At 38.3% G+C, this 24,029-nt stretch overlaps 1 protein-coding gene across 5 annotated transcripts in view; it reads left to right on the forward strand.

Moving 5' to 3' along the window:
• Nucleotides 1-24,029, forward strand: part of ACAP2 (ArfGAP with coiled-coil, ankyrin repeat and PH domains 2) — a 117,729-nt gene that overhangs the window by 26,045 nt on the left and 67,655 nt on the right. For 4 of the 5 annotated variants that reach the window (XM_033957809.1, XM_033957810.1, XM_033957811.1 and 1 more), the window contains exons 3-6: nt 5,626-5,745; nt 8,278-8,331; nt 16,352-16,410; nt 19,551-19,734. In XM_033957809.1, the coding sequence (XP_033813700.1) occupies nt 5,626-5,745; nt 8,278-8,331; nt 16,352-16,410; nt 19,551-19,734 (417 nt within the window). Of the gene's footprint in view, nt 1-5,543; nt 5,746-8,277; nt 8,332-16,351; nt 16,411-19,550; nt 19,735-24,029 lie in introns of all 5 variants that reach the window. The other variant, XM_033957812.1, reaches the window with a different exon arrangement.

The following is a 24,029-nucleotide window of genomic DNA, read 5'->3' on the forward strand; positions in this document are numbered from 1 at the left end:
TGCTTGTATTAGGCTCCTTATTAATAATAAATGCTATAGTGCTTACTGAATAAGACTAAAACAAGGTTGGATCACTCCACAGTCCTCTATGGATAAGCATGGTGGTGGCGCCCCTTGGGGAAGTGACGGTAAAGAATTGTGTGTTTTAATTTCCATTTCATGAAAATGCAAGGAAAGACCCAACTTATTAAGTTTCAAGTTTATTGGGTTTTTAAATACCGCCTATCAAGATTACTGGACTTTGAATTCTATTGCTGCCCATAACTTGATGATGATGGGAAAAATTATGGCTGGTACCCATAATCTGAACCACTGGACTATTTTCTTCAAGATTTGGATTGATTGCTACATTGAGTAAGAAGTACTGCCATAAATACATATGTAACAGGAGAGAAAAGATGGTGTCGTCATAGGAGGATACTGTAAGCTTCGCTCCTGCCGGAGAAAATATTTCCTGCTTTTGCTGCTTGTTTGAGCTTTAATCCGTTATGCCAAAAAGATGCGGTAGAGTGGCTGTTTCAGCCCGACAGCCTGAACCTACCTTAATGCAGCACGGGGTAATCACGGACTTCATCTCATCCTCGCCCTGGGGCGCTCCTGCTGAGCCAGCATCGGCACTAGGAAGCGAGATTTCGTTTAGTCCCGCGGGACCAGCACCTCCCTTGCAGCCGAGAGAGAGAGGGGAATGTCGGCAGCAATGTCGGCAGTGGACACAACGCTGCCTTCAGAGCTGTCTGGCTCGATGGCTTCACAGGAAAATCTACAATAAGGGCGGCTATTGGAATCTTTGCGGAGAGAGGGGAAGTGCCATCTATCCAGCCCCTCGTTAGACCACCGAGATTACGTTGGATTCAATTTGGTATATCTGGGAATGTCTCCTGCATTTGTTCAAAATCAAACATTAAAGATAGAAAAATTTGAAGAGGAATTAAAGACCCAAGGAGAAAAAGTCAGCTGCTTAGAACAGTCGGTACAAGGTATATGATCTAGTTGCAGTACTATTATGCAGGACAAATTAGTCTTATTAAGGAAAGTTGAGAATTTTGAGAACTGCACAAAGCAACTGAATTTAAGATTCCTGAATATTCCTAAAACAATGACGATGTCCCCTGAAAAAATATTTTACAAATTTTTGAAGGAAGTGTTTAAATATTCTGATAATAGGCTTCCGCCTCTTAACAAAATATATTTTTTGCCAGTTTCAGATAAAAAAAATCATCCTCCTCTGATCCTACTGTTCTGCCTCAGGCTGTATCCTTGAGCCCAATGGACCTTTCCAATATATTGGAAAATTCTCAGGAAGAAGTCATCATGTGTACAATGCTGCTTGTGACATTTGTATTCCAACAAGACAAGGAAGCACTTATTCGCCTTTTTTTAGGTTTAAAGAAGTCTCCTTTTTGAATAGCAAAATTTCTATATCCCCGCATGTCTCAAGATCCACACAAACAAGAAGGAAAAAATTCCTGGAAATGAAAGAAAATGTAAAAGCATTGGGGGCTAAATTCCAATTACGATATCCCTAAATGTGTGATCTATAGTAGGTGACGGCAGATAAAGACCCGAATGGTCCATCCAGTCTGCCGAACCTGATTCAATTTAAATTTTTTTTAAATTTTTTTTCTTCTTAGCTATTTCTGGGCAAGAATCCAAAGCTTGGGTTCCAACTGCCGAAATCTCCGTTAAAACCTATTCCATCCCATCTAAATCCTCCCAACCATTGAAGCCCTCTTCAGCCCATCCTCCCCCAAAAGGCCATATACAGTAGTGCTGCCTGATTCACGATTCGAATCGGTTCACCAATTCACTTCGGGTGAATCGATTCGAATCGATTTAAATTAAAAAAAAAAATCGGCTTTCCGATTCGGACCCTCTCCCCTTGCCCCCTAAAGCAGGAGCGGTAGCACTGCATTTGCTGGCTGGCTGCTGCCGCACCTGTTTTAGAGGGTGAGGAGGGAGGGTCAGTTGGGAAGTGCGCACCCCCCCCTCGGGAAGGCCTCCGTTTTCCCCCTGGCCTCCCCGAATTGTTTACCTTATAGCTTTAGCCTGCAACCGAAGATCGCGCTTACAGCGTCTTTGCAGTGATTTGAGCTGTTTCCTCTGCCCCGATTCTGCCTCTGACATCAGAGGAGGGGCGGGACTGCAGCAGAGGATCTGTGGATGGGGACAAAAAAAAGAAAGATGCCAGACCTCCGGGGGAGGGAAGGGAAATGGAAGGGGAGGACAGAGATGGATGGTTAGAACGGAGAAAGAAGAAAGGAGACCCTGGTAAACAAGTTATCAGAAGACAACCAGAGGCTGGGACCAACAAGATTTGAATAATGACCAGACAACAAAAGGTAGAAAAACTAATTATATTTTCCATTTTGTAATTACAATATGTTAGATTTGAAACGTGTATCCTGCCAGAGCTGGTGTTAGACCGCAAACATAGGCTAGGATTTAAGAGAGAGAGGAAAAGTGTTTTTTGTTTTGTTTATTTTGTTTATACCACAGCGCCAGTGTGGTTAAGAGAAGGCAAAGCGGGTGAAGAGGCTATAAAATAAACCCACCAGGATGTTTGAAAAAAACACCCAATTGGGCAGGAAAATCGAATCGAATCGAAAAACCAATTCAGTAGGCTGAATCGAATCAAATTTTTTTTTCCTGAATTGGGCAGCACTAATATACAGACACACAGACCATGCAAGTCTGCCCAGTACTGGCCTTAGTCCAGTATTCAATCTAGATCAAATTCTTGTTTTTTTTTATGAACCCTCAATTCAGGGTGCCAAGTGAATTCCATTGTGCTAATCCATATGAACAAATGAAGTTGTGCTACTACTAGAATTCCTATTGAAATGTTTGTTTTAATACAGTTTATTATTCCTTCTCATATGTGAATTGTCTCTCCTGAATGTGGACTATTTAAGAGTCTTAACAATTATATTTTGTGATGATGCTTGAAATTATTTAATTTGTTTATAATTAATTTTCTTTTATGTGATAAGACTCTTTTCTCTGTTCAATAATTATTTTGTTGAATTATGAATAAATTATTTAAAAAAAACCAACAAACCCATATGTAACTATAATTTGGGTCTTAAACTTCGTGGCTCTAGTGTGAATGACTTCTGTTGAGATCCTATGGTTGGGTTGGGGTTAGAGATGAAGTGATTTTTTCTTTCTTCTCTTGGTCTTAATGACATTGGCATGGTATGTACAAGAAACACTGTGTACTATGTGGCTTCTAGTTTTCAGTTTGGTCGATGATAATGCCCCCCCTCCCCCCCAAAAAAAAAGAAACATTAGAAAAAGGTGCAGCTGTGTCATTCTCCAATATGGTTGTCTTGTCATTCTTGGTTAAAGTTGCATCCTAAAGTTTAATGAAGTGGTATTTAGGGAAAGTGTATTAAGTATGTAATCTTTTAAACAATTCTATCACTTTTATACCATAACTATGACTAGAAAGCTGGAACATGACAAGACTTGTATTGAATGGGCAGATGCAATCCAAAGACAATTCCCACAATCTTTCTCAGGGGTTCAGCCATTGCTATTGCTAGGATACGATAAGGGGCTCACACAATGTAGTTAATTGGTCTTTTGTAGACCGTGGTAATTACAAGCTTTTCTATTTTGTGCTTCTGGCAGGAATCTTGCATAAAAAGCTTTATTTTTAGAGCCTGAAAATGGATATTCCATGAATTAAAGCTACTGGCTACAATTGAAAATTAATGTATCTGATGCAAACTTAGTAGCAGTAGCAGTCCTGGAAAGGCCAATCTTTTCTTAAAATGAAGTGAGCAAAACAAAGGGAATCGGCAACACAGATAAGAAGAGCGCAGTGGGCCATAAAAGGGACAAAAAGATGAAGGGTTAACTATAAATAAATTATCTTTAAACATTAACAAAACAAAAACGATGCTTTTCCCTTGGAAAAAAGATATAATTCTGAGTTCTCCAATTTCGATCAATAACTCCAATTTAGAACAGGTTACTTCTTTAAAAATATTGGGAGTTTTGATCGACGATAAGTTTTCTTACCATGAGCATATAAACAATATAGTTAGATCTTGTTTCTACAAACTTCGTTTGATCCGATCACTAACTAAATTCTTAGAACCAGAAGCAATCAACATTCTCATTCATTCCCTCATTATGACTAAACTAGACTATTGCAATTCTCTTCTCATTAATATTACTCTAAAAGAAAAAAGAAGGCTGCAGCTCATACAAAACACCGCCGTGAAATTAATCCACAAAGCAAAAAAATACGACCACGTTACTCCGCTGTTAGTTAAATCCCATTGGCTTCCTATAAGTCATCGATTCACCTTTAAATTGTTGCTTTTGGTGTTCAAAGCTTTAAATTACAATGAACCCCAATTCATTAACAGATGGCTTATTCCTTATAGTACGACACGCTCACTTCGTTCTTCCTCAACTAATCTTCTTACAGTTCCATCTATTAAAATGATAGGAACCAGAAGACAGGATATGTTCTCAGTTAATGCCCCTCAATCATGGAATCTTTTACCCCAACACATCAGAGAACTAAAAGACCTAACTCAGTTTAAAAAAATGCTAAAAACTTTTCTGTTCAAAGATGCGTATGGTTATTATGAGTAGTAAAAATTGACAATCTTATATACATTTTCGGTTTTTTTTTCCTTTTTAAAAAAAAAAAAAAAAACAGCCACCTCTTACCCACCTTTTGTTTTTCCCTTTTATGTTTCTTCTTCTCTTCTATCAAAATTGTAACTATTTCCCTATTTAGCCTCACATGTCTTGTATGTTTTACCCTCACATTATTGTGAATTTAGGTTTTTGATTAGTTTGTATAAGTATGTTTCTTTTCTATACAACATATTTGTTTTTATGTCATTTTTAACATTGTACTTGTTTCATTTATTAATACATGTTATTTTTATTGTACATCGCCTAGCAAATTATATAGGCGATTCATCAAGACTTAATAAACTTGAAACTTGAAACTTAAGTAGAAGAATCAAAATTTATTGGGCTATCTAGCATAACCCATGTTTGGCAAAGTGCCTTCATTAGGTGTTATATGGTGCCTCATACTCGGAAAGCTTCCTGTACAGCTGAAAGGCATATGCATTTCAAGGAATGTATAGAATTAGGACACAACCTTGTATTGTAAAAATTGTTCTGTAACTGTCATATTGTAACTTGTTAACTGTATTTTATGTATGTTTAACCTGTAACCCGTTCTGAGCTCCCTGGGGAAAACGGGAAAGAAAACTAATTCTCATTCCGATGACACATTTCTTTTTTTTTTTTTTTGTAGAAAGATAGGGAAATATACACATATTTGGAGAGGAAATGTGCTAGTTGTACCAAGGGTAGGAAATTAAGATTGGCAGATTCCTAGAATAATGACTCTTAGATAAACAGCACTCTGGCAGTAACAGGCAGTGGATAGGTTGGAGAGAAACAAGAATACATGTTGAAGAGTGAATAGAGACTGCCAGGGACAAGGCCGACAAACTGAATGAGCTATGTTGCTGAATATATTGTGGAGTTTTGTTTTGTTATAGGAGACCATCAAAATAACTTGTGTGAGATCCTAAATTTTGGAAGCATAAAGAAAAGAATTTCTGAACATCTTATTTTCAATAGCTGGTGAAGTTGTGTATTGGGATGATCGATGCTGGTAAAGCTTTCTGTGCTGCTAATAAACAGTTTATGAGTGGAATTCGAGATCTGGCACAATATTCCAACAATGATAATGTGATTGAGGTGAGTGTTTCAGATGCCTTGTGTTTAGAGCAATGGGCTGAAAGCCCGAAAAGCTAGTGTTCAAATTCCACTGATGCTCCACCTTACAAGTCACTTAGTGGCCCTTTTACTAAAGCTTAGTGTGTGCAAACGGCATTTGTGCACCCTAAATGCTTAGAAGCCCAATTTATACCCATGGGCTTCTTAGTATTTAACATGTGCTAATTTTGTTACCATTTTATTTTTGCACTTTTGCCCTTTTTTAAGTTAACTTTTTTGCTTTTCTGGGTTTTAGGCACGGGGGCGAGTGTGCAACATTTATTTGTGTGTGTAAATACTGTAATTAAAATAATGGCATATACTCATGAAAATGCAAAAATTTCACTTAGGTGCTGTTCTGTAAATATGCACTTATCTTACATAACATGTACAAGGGTGGTTTGAAAAGTTTTCTAAAAAAAGCAAGTTAAACAATGTAATCTCCATCGAGGGCTATACACTTAGGCCTGGATTCTCTAAATGGCGCCACTATCGACAGCCACCTACAAAGCAGCCGCTGATCGCATGTTAATCGTGTAACGGTGCAGTTTAGAGAATCGAGCCTCAAGGAAAGATAGATGCTGGAAATGTAGACCAGGGTTTTCAAGACCTACATTTATGGTGACTATCTTTGCTGTGAATCGTGCCTAACGTCACATCCAGTGTTCACCATGGCATCAATAGGCGCCTCTGGAGGTGGATGTTGCTTGCTCTTTCAAACGGCATTTCCCAGTTAACTTAGGCAACGGTAGGGCGCCTACTGGAACTTAAGTTTAGGTGCCGTTTATAGACTTTCCCTCTTAGTACAGCGAGTTTCCGGTTTCTTCATATCGTAGGAAAAATAGCTTATGAAAACTGTGGAAACTGGCTGACTAAGTGTATAACTCTCAATTGAGACTAAGTTCTTTAACTTGCTTTTTTTTTTTTTTACACCACCCTCATATTTTAAAGGTACACTTCTCCCTCTGTATCCACAGGGGATAGGGGCAGAGCCAGCCCTCAAATATTAAAAAAACATGAATAATATTTGGGCTGGCTCTGACCCATCCCCCACTTCCCCCCCGGCATCCCTTAAGCCTTACCTGGTGGTCTAGCAGTTTTTCGGGGCAGGAGCGATCTTCCTACGCTCCTAGCTCCTGCCCTCAAAAACCCGCTAGACCACCAGGTAAGGCTTAAGGGGGGTGTAAGAGGGCTTGAAAATGGATCTTAAAAAAAAAATCATGAATAATTGAATCCGCGGATGCTGAAACCGCGGCTTCGGAGGGAGAAATGTAGGTGCACACATTGTTGGAGCCTGAATGGGACTATCACTTAAGTGCAGCCAGGGCTTCCCAAATTAGGGGTTGCCACTTTCTTTCCTTTATAGAATAGATACCTCCAAGTGCTAAAGTTTAATTTTGATCTAAATGGCATGCACTAATACACTTTATACTCCAGATGTTAAGAACATAAGAATTGCCGCTGCTGGGTCAGACCAGTGGTCCATCGTGCCCAGCAGTCCGCTCACTTGGTGGCCCCTAGGTCAAAGACCTGTGCCCTAACTGAGACCAGCCCTACCTGCGTATATCCCAGTTTAGTAGGAACTTGTCCAACCTTGTCTTGAATCCCTGGAGGGTGTTTTTCCCTATGATAGACTCCGGAAGAGCGTTCCAGTTTTCTACTACCCTCTGGGTGAAGAAGAACTTCCTTACGTTCGTACGGAATCTATCCCCTTTCAATTTTAGAGAGTGCCCTCTCGTTCTCCCTACCTTGGGGAGAGTGAACCACCTGTCTTTATCTACTAAGTCTATTCCCTTCAGTACCTTGAATGTTTCGATCATGTCCCCTCTCAATCTCCTCTGCTAGAGGGAGAAGAGACCCAGTTTCTCTAATCTTTTGCTGTATGTATTAAGTATTATGACTAATGTCCATAATTCATAAATCCCTTAATCCCTCATGGCTCATAATGCATCTGAGGCACAAACACATTGTTTGCCAAAGTCTTCATGCTTGTTGATATCTTTTCATATTCTATGGTCTTTAAAAAAAAAAAAAGGAATTTACCAGTAAAATACTTTGAAGTAGTAGTTTGTTTCACTGATCTACATAACATGCTCTATACTTTCAGTGGGGTTGTTTTTTTTGTTTTGGTTTTTTTTTTTGGGGGGGGGAGGAGATACCAAAAAGTTAGGATGTACTAACTCAGGACCTGCAGCAGCTTTTTTAAGTCAGTTGTAGAATTTGGCAAAGCATGAGGTACATGGTAGAACTGGGATTGTGCAAGTATTCTACCCATTAAAATGGTGCTGTGGGCAAAAAGATGTTTTGGGTAGCATATCTATGTTCCTTAAAGTTTATTTTGAGTAGTATTATTATTTCTACAACTGTGTTCATAATTTAGCTAGATTGATTTTTATGAAAGATGTCAATTACATTTCTTGTAAAATAAAAAGAATACATTACTGTTTGCAAGTTGATGAAACTAATTGTGTTTGCCTTACTTTCCTCTGTGTGTTTGATTTTTCTCTCCTACAGACCAGTTTGACAAAATTCTCTGACAGCCTACAGGAAATGATCAATTATCACACAGTAAGTCCCATCATAACAGCTATGTGATAGGAGGGTAACCAGCTGCAAGCATCAGCATAGGCAAAAACTTGAAATAGGAATTCTTTTTCCTGTGCTTCATGATGATATTTTTTTACCATTCTGGATTGGGGAATATTTCAGCTTCTCCCACTTTTGAAGTCCCAATTAAATGGAGCACCATCTCTTGTATATTCAAGCAGTGTAATGTAAGCTCTGCATGAGATGCAGAAATTGATGTACATTTTCAGTGCTGCTGTGTGGCTCAGCATTGTGTTCTACCAAACCTAAGTCCATCCAATGACTTAGGGCTCCTTTTACAGAGGCGCGTTAGTGGTTTAACGCGCGCTAAATTGCCGGACGCGCTAGCTGCTACTGCCTCCTCTTGAGCAGGCGGTAGTTTTTGACCAGCGCGGGGGTTAACGTGTGATGAAAAGTTGCACGTGTTAACCCCGCTAGTGTGGCTTTGTAAAAGGAGCCCTTAATATCCCTTAGGGCAAGAGGAGTTCAGAGGGCAACAAGTGGATCATTATCCAGGACACCCGCCAAAATACAGAAAATAATCCTTGCTTCTAAAGGCTACATGGCACTAAATAATAGTAGTAAGACTTTATACCTGTACCTTGCAACACAAATGACATTCCATCACTTAATCAACATCTTTTTAGGTTAATGAATAAAACACAGGAAGCAAACAGAAATATTGTATGTGTCAAATACATTTATAGCACAGACAGTGGGGACGTAACCAACATGCTCTTATAAAATTTTATTAATCTTACCCGACATGGGCCATGTTTCGGCCAAAAGGTCTGCCTCAGGTCCAACAAAATCTACATAAATAATCAAATATATACACATAATATGTTGTACTTGATGAAATGATCATAACGTCAATTAACAAACACACATATTGGATAAAAAATAATAATTACGAGAGAAAGTAAACGCAATTGATAAGTCAGCACAAAATAATGGCATTAAAAATTATTGCAGGTATTCGAACTCTGAATGATGTTATTTCAGATGGTAAACTGCTTGATTTTTCACAGCTACAACATAGATTTGCTCTGAATAAATCACAAAGTTTTAAATGGTTGCAGCTGAAGCAGGCTATTCAGGTGGGGGTCCCTGAATGGAAAAATTTGAATAATCAATACAGTATGGAGTTCAAGCAGACTTCTTGGGACATTAAGCCGCATTGTGGTATAAATTAATATCTGGATATGTGAATAAAAAACCCAAAAACTGGTCTTAGAGACATTTGGAGCATTGAGATTAAGCAGCAAATTTCTGCATCTCAACGGACACAAATTTGGTCTTGGAGAATGAGATGTACAGTATCTGCATCTATGAGGCAAACCTGGTTCTTTTTGTTGCATTGAGCGTTTTGGACCCCAGTTCAGTTACAAAAGTTAGATTGCTCTAAATCTAATAGATGCTGGCATTGTAATCTGGAAGCGGGGATGTTGGATCATTTACTTTTTTATTGTCCCTGTATTATGCTATTTTGGAATTCAATTTGGTCTCAAGTAAATTCTTTATTAGAAAACCATGTTGCATTATCTTATGACACTGTTCTGTTTGATATCTATGAGGAAAAAAAGTCAAATTTCTTCGCATAATAATAAACTTTTATTGATCATGACGGGGGTCACCATTCAGCATATTACCAATAATTGGAAAAACTATACTAATCTTAACTATACATTTTGGTGGAACTCATTATGCCATATATATATAAGACACTGATATAAGGATGGAAAGAGTAATGCAGAAAGGGATTTATAATAATTTTATAAAGATCTGGGGGCCATTGGAAAAATATTGTAATGAGTAGACATCATTTTCCTTGGATACTATATGTACACACTGGGGGGAGGGGGTGGTTTTAGAAGTATACAATCATTAAGTATTCATAATATGTTTATGATAAGTTTTGTTTGAAATATTTAAGGAAGGGTGGGAGGGAAGGGATATATGTTTTTCTGATGATATTAGAAAGAATTTCAAGTGTTATATAGAAGTTATAAATGATGTATTTCTGTACACTTGTGTGATTTAAAATGATTAAAGAAATTAATATCACATATAGTAATATCTGACCACGTTTTTAGCCAAGATACGTGGGCCTAATGGTTTGATAAAATGAACACATACCTGAAAGAATATTAGTATGATGAAATTACCAAAAAAATGATATATAACAATGTCCAATAAAGCATATTGAGTTGATGTATTAAACATTACTAATTTAAAATATCCATACTGCTCAAACTACCAAATTGTGTTATGAAAGAGAATGCATGTATATGCAGAAAGAAAACCAAGAAGAATAGTGAATAACAAATGTGAATATATTGATTATTTTTTTAAGTATGGTTTTATTTGTATATTTTATTGGATTCCTAAGGCAGGCCTTTTGGCCAAAACATGACCTTTGTTGGATCTGATTAATAAAATGTTATGAGTTCGTGTTGATTTCATCTCCACAGTCTGTGCTATATTGATTATCTCACGGAGAGTCGGTTCTTCCTGTTGTGTTTTTATTCACATTTATTTCAGTCATTTCCCCTTTATCCTTCACCTCTGAAGGAATATAGCCCAAGTCAGTTTTTATTATTATTTACATAAAGGTTTGCACAGTGCTGATTCTCTCTCAGAGGTTAGAGTACTTTGGAGTTCTTAAACAGTTTCTTCTTGAAGCTTACAGTTTAAAGTCATCAACCACAGACAAAACATATATGGAAGGAGCTTTTTCAGTTTAAATAGTGGGGTCGCTATAAGGTGTAAGGCCTCCTGAAAATCTCAGAACTTAGGGGAATAGATTGAATCCAAATAATGGGTGAAGTCCAAATGACTTTGGAGAACTATTTCACCTAAGCAGGAGATTTGGTAGAAAATATTTGCCTAAGTAAACATGTATAACACAAAAAAGCAGAGCAGAGGGTTGAAGGAAGGGACCCTAAATAATAGCCACTAGTACTGTAAGAGTTGTTGCCTTCTCTGAAACCAAAAATTAGAACTAAATTAAAACTATAGTGCTGGAGTCCAGAAATTCTACTTATCTGCTGCAGCCATCCCAACCGATGAGCTTCCTGAAGGAGAAACCTGCATGGATGTCTGATTCAGGTGAGCCTTATCGACCTAGTCATGCATTCTTAGCCTGGAAACTACTTTTGTAAAAGTACCACTTTGTTCCTTACAAGTTTGAATTCATACAGCTCTCGGCCTGGGGAATATTTTTGAAATGATACAGAGCCATAAAGTTCACTCTTGTAATCAAAAAGCACAATTACTAGGTACAGAAGGACAAAAATCTAGATAGGGAAGATCAGAGGTGGCTAGAGGAGGGGATGCAGATAGAGCAACTTTCTAAATAATAAATGCCTCCTGCATTTTAGAGAGTCATTACCTTCTCTGAAAGCAGAATTTTAGACTTCATGGCAAATAAGGAATACATGATTTCATACTCTGCTTGTAGATTCCCTGTAGAGGCTGTGTCCTTTCCTTCCCCATCTCAAGTCAAAGTGCATTGCTTCCCCACACCCCATTGACCCCAGCAGATGCAAACATGGGTCCACTGTTTTGCAGCATTGCTTGTGTTATATCTTAGGAAGTTTATTAAACCATGAACCAGTACCATGTGTCATGTAAAGATTGAAGAACGGAACATTAGTAAGCACATAAACAGTCTGAAATAATTTTAGATAAGTGGGTGTGGGCTTAGTGAGAAGTGTGTAATTTTGCCAACTTTACTGTTTAGAAATTTAAAATGTGTGGAGAAAGAAAAATGAGTGACATACTCCCTTCAGTGAAAGTATGAAACTGGCACACATGTACTCACCAGATTAGTTTGAGCTGTTTTGTAAGTTACACCATTTCGATATTGCTGAAATAAAGGAAGTTGTACTGCTGGCTGGTTATAGCAGGAATACTGTTTCATAGTTCTATTCCCATGCTAAAAGAATTTATTAGCAGTGATGGCTTTTTTTTAAAGAAGAAAAATAATGATCTCAGCGTGATTGCTGGTTTTCTGTATTTTTTTTTTTTATGTAGCTGTCATCTGTTTTGGATAAAATACCAGAATGTCTCTAAAAACAATTTTGCAGTGCTTTTGTTAACTCCTGACTGACTGTTCCAGTGGATGATGTGGAATGATGTCTCAGTCAGAAAAGCTTCCTTTTGCTTAGGATATTAGGATGATGATTTAGGGTTTTCTTTTTTTTTTTTTGTAAGATACAGTTTTGGAAAGTAAATCTTAGGTATTAAAAATACATTATTGCAAAGTTATTAGTAATTCAAGCTAGAGCTACACTGGTCAACTGATATGACTCAGAACCTGTTCTTCAGGAAACTTACTTAGTACGCATGCCAGGCTGCTGAGACAGATCATTTTACACAAGTCTGTTAGTGGGAATATAAACCAATGAAAGTTTAAGAAAATTGAGAAAATGCACTCCTTACTATGAAAGAGACCCCTCAGTAAGTTTTAGCATCCTAAATTTTAGAACTATCTGCCATTTCAAGGCTAGAAACCCGCTCAACTCGGAGAACAATGAGCTGAAGTGCTTGGATGACTCTCTTGATGAAGGTGGTTAATAAATCATAATAAAAAGAATTACTATATCAAATCAAAACCATTTGATAGTGGTAGGAAAAAAAGTGTTGCGACTGTTTGTTTGGTTTGGGGGTTTTTTAACTGTCATCTTGCTGTTTTGATATTACAAGTTATATATTACAACATATAAACAATTGCAAGACAAAAATGTTAATACCAAATGAATAATAATGTAACAGGTAACTTTAAAAAAAGTAGATTAAATTAAATAAATCAATTGCATATCTATATAGTAGCCTGCATATCCAGAACAAATTCAAAACTACTCGGCTAAAAGTACAAACTATTGCGGCTTTTACCAAGAGCACTTAAACCACCGCAGGAGAACTTTGGCACCAAAACCTATGAAAATAAATATAAGAAGTTGAGGTTTCATTGAACAGAAAATCAGTTAAGACTAAAACCTGAATATCCAATCTAAAATCATAATTCATGAGTTTTGAAGTTTTTTCCAGTGCAAAGGGTACATAGTCTGGACTGTAGGTTTTATCTCCCTAATCTCAGAAAACATGCAGAAAAGATCAAATAGATTCTTCAGCTCCGCTTTCTTTTGTCACTGGTCAGTGCCCTTCTCCCTCAGTTCTTCCTTTTGCAAATGGGTTGCAAAGGTGTCTTTTCTTCTGTGCTGCATCTTTTTAAAATTTTTTTTATCTGATTCTGGGAGTTTTTCTGGTGCCCAAGAGGCCCCCAGTATTCCTGGGGGGGTGGCCTGCACTAGTATTCTAGACAGCTTGGGGTTCAGTCCCATGGGAGCATAGCTTGCCCCTGCGGGATCTCAGTATCCCCGTACTGTCCCTGTCCCATTCCTGAAAGCTCTGCCTTAACTGCAGAAGCCTCAGATACTTCTGATTTTAAATTGTTCGAAACTTGTGCAGATGAGGATAGAGCTTGCAGGAATGGGACAGGGACAGAGCTCGGGATGGGATGAGGATAGAGAGATCCCGTGGGGAATATTTGTTCTCTTGTCATTCTCCAAGCCCTTTGCTTTAAATTGCTGGAGGAATTAAATTATACTCCTTACCAATTAAGATCTAGAGAATCAGCATGCATAACAATACCCTTAACTAAATAAATACCATGACTGCTTGCATACTGGATAGACTATGTTTTCTATTTAGATTGCTAGGCAGTATTGTATGGTATTAAAATTCTGCATTTACCATTCACATCCTCATGTTCTCTATGCTTTGGTTTATAATACAGAGGGGGAAAAGTGAAATGCTTTTCAGGATGAACATCTTGTCAGTTTTTGTGTAATAATACAACAGGAAGAGGACATCCTTTCTATATTATGCTAGTCTTTGCTTTCAGGAAGTTGGAGTCTAATTTATGGCTTTTCTGAGCTCATGCCTTGGGAAGTCAACTAGTGTAGCAGTTATGGTCTTGTATGCTTGTCAGTCTATTTTTCCTTCTATCTCCGGGGTTTTTGATCTGCCATTAAAGTACATATATAGACAGCACCTAGGTAAAAACAGTGTTTCAGGGAACTTTTCCAGACAGCCTGAGATAATGAAACCAAGCTCAGTTAAAGAGCAGTTTAGCAGGTGTGTGTCTAGAAATACAGTAGATGTGTGCGAAGTGCTGTATACCTTTTCCAAGGGTCAGATTTTCTTCATTTTTGTTTTGTAGTTTGTAGGACATGTTTCCCACCTGTCCCTCCCGGCTTTCTTTCACCAACCTATTAAAGACTTAGGTCCACAGTATTCCAAGCCTAAAGAAAAGGAGCTGGGCTCTAGAGTAGAGAGTTGCACGGGGACAGAAATCCCACCTATCTCCGCCCGTACCCGCCAGGATCCTCTCCGTCCCTACCCATCCCCGCCAGGATCCTCTCCGTTCCCACCCGTCCCCGCAAGGAATTACCTCCATCCCCACCCGTCCACATAAAAAGCAGCAATTACTTCTGACAGGATCATCAATTCCACAGTTTCTTTTGTGTTTGCGCTGCTGTTTTCCTTGTGGAATCTCTTTGGTGGAACCCTTTTCTTGTTTTCTGTTCAGGTAATTAACTTATAAACCCCCTCTTTTACTAAGGCTGACGTGTCCATTATATTATATGGACGAACCCTGCTTCCAAAGCCTTCCATCCCCATGGGAGTTCCGTGGGCCAGAGGGGGGTCCCCGTGAGAGTCCCATGGGCCAGAGGGGGTCCCGTGGGTTAGGGGGGATTCCTGTGGGACCCCTGTGGGATTCCTGTGATCCCTGTTCCCATGCAGACCTCTACTGTAGAGTCCATGGCAGTGCCTGGCTTGACTTTTTTGAGATTTTAATAAAATGTCAGCTTGAAAACTGTGGGCATGTTTTAAATTAAAGCAACTTTCAAAATCTTTAAGCCAGATCTTCTTGGGAGTGCAATAGGGTTAGTAATGATTTTAGTTAGGTTAGTTTCTTGAATTTCATGAAAACCAGTTTTTAAGATAAAAATGTATAAAGTAAAACAATTTAAAATGGGGAGGTATGAGAAAACAGGGTTGGATAGGAATCAATAGAATTTAGAACCAGCAGCCAGCAGGGTTCTTTAATTGCCATATGTTCTTGCAAGTGCTGCTACTTTAAATCATGGGGAAATCCCAGTGAGATTTAAAATGTCCTCGTCAAACACCTTCTTAAAGCTGTTAACAGGGCTTGTTTAGTTCACTGTGTGTGTACTTGAAGACTGAAAACAAGACAGGTTTTTTTTTTTCTTTCCAGTTTTAGGTTTTCCATTCTAAAGGATATATTAATAGGCTATAGGCATTGTGGAGCTTAGGTTTTTTTTTTGTGTGTGTGCGTGTTGTAAACACTGGACTTAGATGTTCTGAAGAATATCACTTCTAAAAGAGAGACCGTGCTAAAGCCCAGCATTTACCCTGGTAGATACTTGATAGAATTGATCAGTATTTCCATGCAGGTTTAAAGCTTATAAGTTATTAAAATAAGTCATTGTTAAATTAGCATACACAGTTCTATATAACAGAAATGACTTTAGCGAGCTTTCACTCTAAAGTGAAAGGTCAAGGTTACTTAGCAAGTGCCACATAAGGAAATTCTACCAGGATCTACTGGTTTGTATCTGTTGTCTTCCCCTATCTTGATGCCATGCTGTTTTCAAAATTCTGTGTGTGTATATTTCTCGTGGTACCAAGTGAGATATGCCCTGTGCTACCATATTTGCAGCAAAAAAAAGAAAAGTTGCCTGCTGAATACATAGAGATATTTAGTTGTGTATATACTGTTTATCAGAAATAAAGTATGTCTGTGGACTTTGATTTTGAATTAGCAGTACTGGGAATGGGACCTTAGGAATTTATAGGGAACAAAACAGACAAAGTATTTTACGCTATTTTCTTTTTTGTATTGGTATAGAAATATATATATGATTTTCACTTTCTTTACTTTAATGTTAAAGCTGTAATTTCATTTCAGATCCTGTTTGACCAAGCACAAAGATCCATTAAAATGCAGCTGCAGACATTTGTCAAGGAGTAAGTTAAAAAAAATTATATTCAGAAGAAAGCCATAATAGACTGTTATGGGTTCATAGACAATTGCGTGTGCTATTGTCTTTGTGCTGAGTTGTCTTCGCGCTATTGTCTTGCGTGCATTTGACCTGTCACCCTGTTTATGTGGTATTTAATCTTGATATATTGATTTGTTAAACAATCACAAATTTCATTTATTTATTAAAAAAGAAACCTCATCATTCTCAAAGGTACATGTCTTAGAAGAAGGGATTATATTGTGAACTGCTTGGATGTTCTTGACGTGAAACCCAAAGTATTTATATGCATTAGTGATATGTTCATACTTTGGTTTCAGAGTTCTTTTTTTCTGAGTTCATATTTTCTTTTTTGAAAAAATAGATCATTGTAAATCTGCTAATTTTTTTTTTTTTTTTGGGGGGGGAAAGCCTTAGAAAATATAACATGGTGTTTTACTGTTATGGGTGGGTACATTTTTAACATTGTATACAAAACTAACAGTTTCGGCTTAATCTTATTTGATTTGACTCGCTGCAGGTTTTTCCTATTCTCTTATCTATACCCCTACCCAACCCCTCTTAATACTTTCCTATTATTTCATATCTCTTATGAATGAATGTGACCTGTCCTATTATTAGTATTGTAGTTCCTTTCAATCTGACCTTTTGTTTTTTAACATATAAACCACTGAGATCTATGCGTTGTTAGGCTTATGTGGTATAGCAAGTTCAACTAAACCAGTTTTGAGGTCATGTCCAGGTTCTGGAGATTACTAGTTCCTTCTCACTCCGCTGCATAGTATTAGCCTTGTGTAGTGATAGTATCAATGTGAGTGCATCAGTATTGTTGGAACCAAAACTTGTGGTTCATCTCTGACTAACATACCAGTAGTGGAGTTCTGTAAAGGGACAGATAAAAGAAACATAGTTTGTAAAGCTTAAAATCTGGCTCTGATTTAGCAAATGCTTTCTCATAGGTTTTATTCCACAGGCAAAGATTATTTGATCTGCTATCCTAATTAATTCTTTGTCAGAATTCTGCTTGGTCCTTTATCTGTAGATTTATTTACATTAAATCAGCAAACCTAGTAGATTTTTTTTTATTAGGCTGTATTTTCACAGAATATTTTATCTATTTTTTAAGGATATATATCTGGGACTTAGCCAATTCTCCAATTTTGAGGGCACCCAGGATGAACATGGAGGGAGCAATACATTGCTCTCCCCTCCTCCTCTTCTCCACCCACCCACCCTCGGCAAGCCAAACATACCAGTGGTAGTAGTATTTTATTTGGCTGGTGGGATTTTGGTATCTTTGCCAGCAAAGGAAAAGGGGTACAGAAGTTCTGGAGGGCCACTGATATATAGTAGGAGGACAATATAGCTCAGTGTTAAGGGGACAGGATGATCCAGGTCTGGATTTACCTTATTGTAGGCTTAGAATTATGGTTTTGATTTTCCTCTTCGATTCCCTAAGGAAATCAGAAATTCATATTTATACATGAGGTAGAAGAAAATCAGTATTGGCTCAGTTTGTATATATGTGTGTATGTTGGGGGGCTAAAATCGAGGTTGGTGGTTTGATCCAGAAGTAACAATTTGGAGCAGTCGATGGATAAATGTTAGTGAGAGCAACAATGGCAAGATAAATTGATGAGAGAACTAAAAAGAACAACCTTAAATGTCTTAATTGGAGATTTAATGAATTTTTCACAAAAGCCATTTGAGTATCCTGTTGACACTTAGAGAAAGCCTACACAGAAATTTATAATACCGCCTAGAAATATTTCCCAAGTTATTTTCTACCAGTGGGATAGGAAATTAATTCAGCGTCTTGAAGCTGACAGCTGGAATGTTGGAAAGATCTGTGGAAAAAACATAAGTACACAGGATAGAATAACTTTTTTCTGTCTGCCATGAGATTTTGGCATTGGAAGTCCAAATGTTTGATCATTTCCCCTATTACTGTGAGAGATGTTTTGTTTGTAGGTGGTGAGGGGGGGGGGGAGGTTGTCTCACATATCCATGCTTATAATTAATAGTTGCAAAAATCAGGTTTACGCCTTTTTCCTAGTAGATTTTTCCATACTGTATTCTTTCTATTTTCCTTTCTCGTGCTCCTCTTTTTGTTGATGATCTGCTTAGAAGAACAAAAGTATTTTCTTTGACATTTACTTCCCCCTCTTTTTTCCAAAACCTCACAAGAGGTTTTTAGCACCGACTGTGCTGCTCTGATGGTTATTCAGTGCGTCAGGCGGTGCTAAAAACCTCTTGTGCAGTTTTGGAAAAGGGAGTTAATGATTTATCATCTGTTCTGCCAGGGGTTCTGTTGGGGTTCTGCCAGGTACTTTTGGCCTTGATTGGCTACTATTGAAAACAGGATACTGGGCTAGATGGACCATTGATTTGACCCAGTATGGTCATTTTTTTGTTCTTAAATTCAGTTTTAATTAACTTTTATACATTTTGAAATGCAAAATTATAGAAATTCACATGACATAGGTTTTATTGCAAATTGTCATTGTTCAGGTCTCCGTTATTTCCAGTGCTTTTTTGGGTCCTGTACACAATTCTCTTACATATAGAATTTGATTTACTAAGAATATTTTCAATTTGGGGGGAAGGATATAATAAATCTGTTCCATGGCTATTCCAGCTTAGTCCAAATTCAGGATTTCAGGAAAGCATAGGATTGGGGCGGGCAGAGCAAACAGCTTTGCTATAGCAATAAACTACTGCAGTTAGGAAGCTATTTCTTCCTAGTTCTGGTTTAACAGTATCTGTGACTGGTGGACACAAGAAGCCAGAGTGAATGGAAACAGCAGTAGGCTTAGTCTCCCCTATGGAACTTATGCCCAGAATCAGGAGATCATTTCAACTGAGGAAAAGAGCAGAACTGGAAATTGAAAAGCAAAACTTCTTTTTTTTTTTTTTTTTTACTTTACTGAAATAGGACAGTACTACTTTTTGGCTCTATGGGAGAAGCACTTAACACAGCTCATCCTTAGTGTAGTTTACACGATGGTGAATGTCTATGAACAATGGAAGAAAAATGTTTCCAATTTTAACTTTTGCTTAAATATTATTCTTGAGGAACTGTAAAGTGTCATTCACTTTATAGCAAACATATGTGCTTTCCTTTAGAGATCTTAGGAAGTTCAGAGATGCAAAGAAACAGTTTGACAAGGTCAGTGAAGAAAAAGAAAATGCCCTTGCAAAAAATGCACAAGCCCAAAGAACTAAACAACATGAAGTGGAGGAGGCCACAAACATCCTGACAGCAACACGGAAATGCTTTCGACACATAGCTCTGGACTATGTTCTTCAGGTAGGCACACTTAGAACTCTTCAGTTTAATCTCTCTTAGTGATATTGGCAAGATGCAGTTGACTTTCATGCTTGTCTGTAATTCTGTCCAAACTGCTCAAATCTCCATTTTTTAAAAATTCTGTGGCTTTTATTACTATTTTGTCATTTTCCTCTGCCTGAATGAGTGGCCTTCAGTATCCGGAAATGTGGTAAGCTTGTTTGTCCATAAAATAAGATTTCAAAAAACTTGAGTTGATTGGATTTTCTGCACTGCTCTTAAGCCATTTGAGGTACAGCAAAATTTTCAGATAACATCTGGATATGTAGACCTCACTCATGAGTGATGTCATTTGATGGAAAGGTTACAGAGCTTTCAAGAGTGTTGCTCCATGCATGCATGAGACTTCTCTGCATCATTGCACAGAGCCAGTTCAGTTCTTTGTTTGATGGAGCCCAGAGGACATTCTTTGTGTTTGGCCATAGTGAGGTAGACTTTTCGGGCCATATTCTATAAATGACGGTGTCAGGTAACAGTAGGTGCCCTACTGCTGCCTAACTTAATTGTTTTAATTGGCCTTAATCAGTGCTGTAATTCACCATGTCATTTATGAAAAACAGTTTTTATTGACCCAACCAGAAGTAATTACATAACCGAAAAGGACAACTATTAAAGTAAAGAACAGACAAGGGCAACTATTGCAATACAGAACATAAGTGGTCATCAATAAATTTTTCACTTATAAACCCCCCCAATCCCCTCCCTCCAAGCCCCCAGCTTTTCTCCACCCAACAGATAGCACAGAGGGAGGAATAGAAAAGGCCCTCACAGCAACAAAGGACAGAGGTGAACAGATGTGGTCAGAGCTGCACAGCCAAGGCGATATTGACCATGTCATTTAAAACCAATTTAAGAACTTGTTAAAAAAGAGTATGTGCTGGAATTGCATCTACAGCAGGATGCCTAATGGCGCCTTATGTCTAAGTGGGCATGGTTAGGGGCAGAGTGGGACTTGGGAAGCCATTAGCCACGATTCACTAAAGAACTTTGTTGTCTGCAATGTTTTCTGGTAGGCACTGTTAGTCGCGATTCTTTAAATGGTGCCTAAACATGATTGACAACCATTTTTGCAGGCGGCTGTAGTACCTGAAGATTGGAAGGTGGCCAATGTTATGTCGATTTTTAAAAAGGGGTCCAGGGAAGATCTGGGAAATTACAGACTGGTAAGCCTGACTTCAGTGCCAGGCAGAATGGTGGAAACAATTACTACAAATACTCGACACCATAGGGATCTCAGGCAAGGTCTACAATTGGTTTCAAGGGTTCCTCAAATCAAGAACCTACAGGGTAAAGTACAATGATATAAAATCAGAGCCATGGGCAAACCCCTGCGGAGTTCCACAAGGATCACCACTCTCACCTATGCTCTTCAACCTCTTTCTCTCCTCCCTAGGAGCCACTCTAGATAACCTAAATGTCGCATCCTTCAGCTACGCAGACGACATCACCATACTCCTCCCCTTCGACCCATCAGATACCACCACCACAACAAAGCTGGAAACAACCTTAGATACAGTAGAAAAATGGATGATGGATCACAAACTAAAACTAAACTCAGAAAAAACAAAATTCCTCTTGCTCGAACAGGCCAAAACGCCTGCCATCACAGAACTGAAAATCAAAAACACCAAATACCCAATACAATCCGAACTAAAACTCCTAGGAGTTATAATAGACAGATGCTGCACAATGCAGTCCCAAATCAACAAGACGACCCAGAAAGCTTTTCTAACCATGAGAAATCTACGTAAAATCAGAAAATTCTTCAACCCAGCACAATTCAGACTAATTGTCCAATCCCTAGTCTTAGGTCTGCTGGACTACTGTAACTCCCTCTATCTTCCTTGTCCAGCCACTATGATAAAAAGACTCCAGACCATACAAAACACCGCCCTCACTCAGAAAATATGATCTACTCACTCAGAAAATATGATCACATAACTACTGCCTTCTTAGACTCCCACTGGTTACCCATACAAGCACGAATTCAATTCAAATTCCACTGCCTATTATTCAAAGCGTTACATGGCTCTTCCCCTTCCTACCTAAACAACCGCTTAAACCAGATCTCCACCTCAAGACACAGAAGAACCCCAAACCCTTTTACCTTTCCCCCACTCAAAGGCACACTACGCAAGAAATTGTTTGACAACCTTCTGGCAACACAAGCAGCAAAACTCAACCATACCATCTCCAATCTGCTGACAACATCGGACGACTTCAAAACATTCCGAAAAGAAATCAAAACCCTGCTTTTCAAAAAATTCATCCAAATATCTTAACCATTCTTCACCTACCTCAAGATATTACTTCCCCAAATAACCCACCTAAACACCTTCCAAGCAAACAGTCCCCAAAAATTAGATGGTAATCTTACCTACTCTAACTATATTCTCTTTGTCCATATCACACAGTTCGGCACTGTCATTTTACTATCCAACCCCTAAATCCCCTTAGGAATCTATCCAGCTATCTCTCCTCTGTCAAAAAAAAAAAAAAAAAAAAAAAAAAATTGTATCTTCACTGGAAAATGTCCAGTCAAATCTTTTGTAATCCGCCTTGAACTGCAAGGTATAGGCGGAATAGAAATCCGTAATGTAATGTAATGTAATGTAAAATTGTGGAACACGTAGACAAACATGATTTAATGGGACATGAATTTAGCTGAGGTAGATCTTGCCTTACCAATTTGCTTGACTTCTTTGAAGGTGTGAATAAACATGTGGATAAAGGTGAGCCGTTTGATGTAGTGTATCTAGATTTTAAGAAAGCTTTTGACAAAGTTCCTCATGAGAGGCTCCTGAGAAAATTAGAGTCATGGGATAGGTGGCAAAGTTCAGTTGTGGATTAGGAATTGGTTATCAGATAGAAAATAGAGGGTAGGGTTAAATGGTCATTTTTCTCATTGGAGGAGAGTAAACCGTGGAGTACCGTAAGGACCGGTGTTATTTAACTTGTTTAGAAATGATCTGGAAATTGGAATGACGAGTGAGATGATTAAATTTGCAGATGACACTTAAATGTTCAAAGTTGTTAAAATGCATGCAGATTGTGAAAAATTTGAGGCAGATCTTAGGAAATTGGAAGACTGGGTATCCAAGTGGCAGATGGAAGACTGGGTATCCAAGTAGCAGATGGAATTTAATGTGGACAAATGCAAAGTGATGCACATTGGAAAGAATAACCCAAATCACAGTTACCAGATGCTAAAGTCAACCTTGGTGCTTAGTGCCCAAGAAAAAGATCTGGGTGTCATTATAGACAATATGATGAAACCTTCCGCCTAATGTGTGGCGGCAGCCAGAAAAGCAAACAAGATGCTAGGAATTATTTTTTAAAAGGGGTGGTTAACAAGACTAAGAATGTTACAATGCCCCTGTATTGCTCCATGGTGCGACCTCAACTGGACTATTGCGTTCAATTCTGGTCTCCTTTTCTCAAGAAAGATATAGCGGCACTAGAAAAGGTTCAAAGAAGAGCGACCAAGATGATAAAGGGGATGGAACTCCTCTCGCATGAAGAAAGACTAAAAAGGTTAGGGCTATTCAGCTTGGAAAAGAGACAGCTAAGGGGGAGATATGTTTGAAGTCTACAAAATCCTGGGTGGAGTAGAACGGGTACAAGTGGATTGATTTTTCACTTCATCAAGAATTAGAAAGACTAGGGGGCACTCTATGAACTTACAGAGCAATACTTTTAAAACCAATAGGAGGAAATATTTTTTAACTCGGAGAATAATTAAGCTCTGGAACGCATTGCCAGAGGTTGTGGTAAGAGCAGATAGCTTAGCTGGTTTTAAGAAAGGTTTGGACAATTTCCTGGAGGAAAAGTGCATAGTCTGTTATTGAGACAGACTTGGGGGAAGCCACTGCTTTCCCTGGATCTGTAACATGGAATGTTGCTACTCTGGGTTTTTGCCAGGTACTGGCAACCTCGATTGGCCTTCGTGAGGATAGGCTACTGAGCTTGATGGACCATTGGTCTGACCCAGTAAGGCTATTCTTATGTTTTTATGAAATTGAGAGAGTCTGTTCAGTTTATCTGCTAATACATTCTGTTTTCCTGTTTTGAGAAGAATGTTAGGAGCAATTGCCTAGGATTATATTTGTATAGCTTTCTTTCAAAGTGGGCAAGAACCTGTTCCTTTTGCTTGATCAAGACATCCTGATTGGTGCGGATGAGGATTATCTGGTTCTGCAGGCTATCTTGAAATGTGCAGAGAGTGTTGCAAATTGCTCAAAGCTCCAGGAGATTGA

This window comes from Geotrypetes seraphini, chromosome 9 (assembly GCF_902459505.1).
Source record: "Geotrypetes seraphini chromosome 9, aGeoSer1.1, whole genome shotgun sequence".
Taxonomy (NCBI): Eukaryota; Metazoa; Chordata; class Amphibia; order Gymnophiona; family Dermophiidae; genus Geotrypetes; species Geotrypetes seraphini.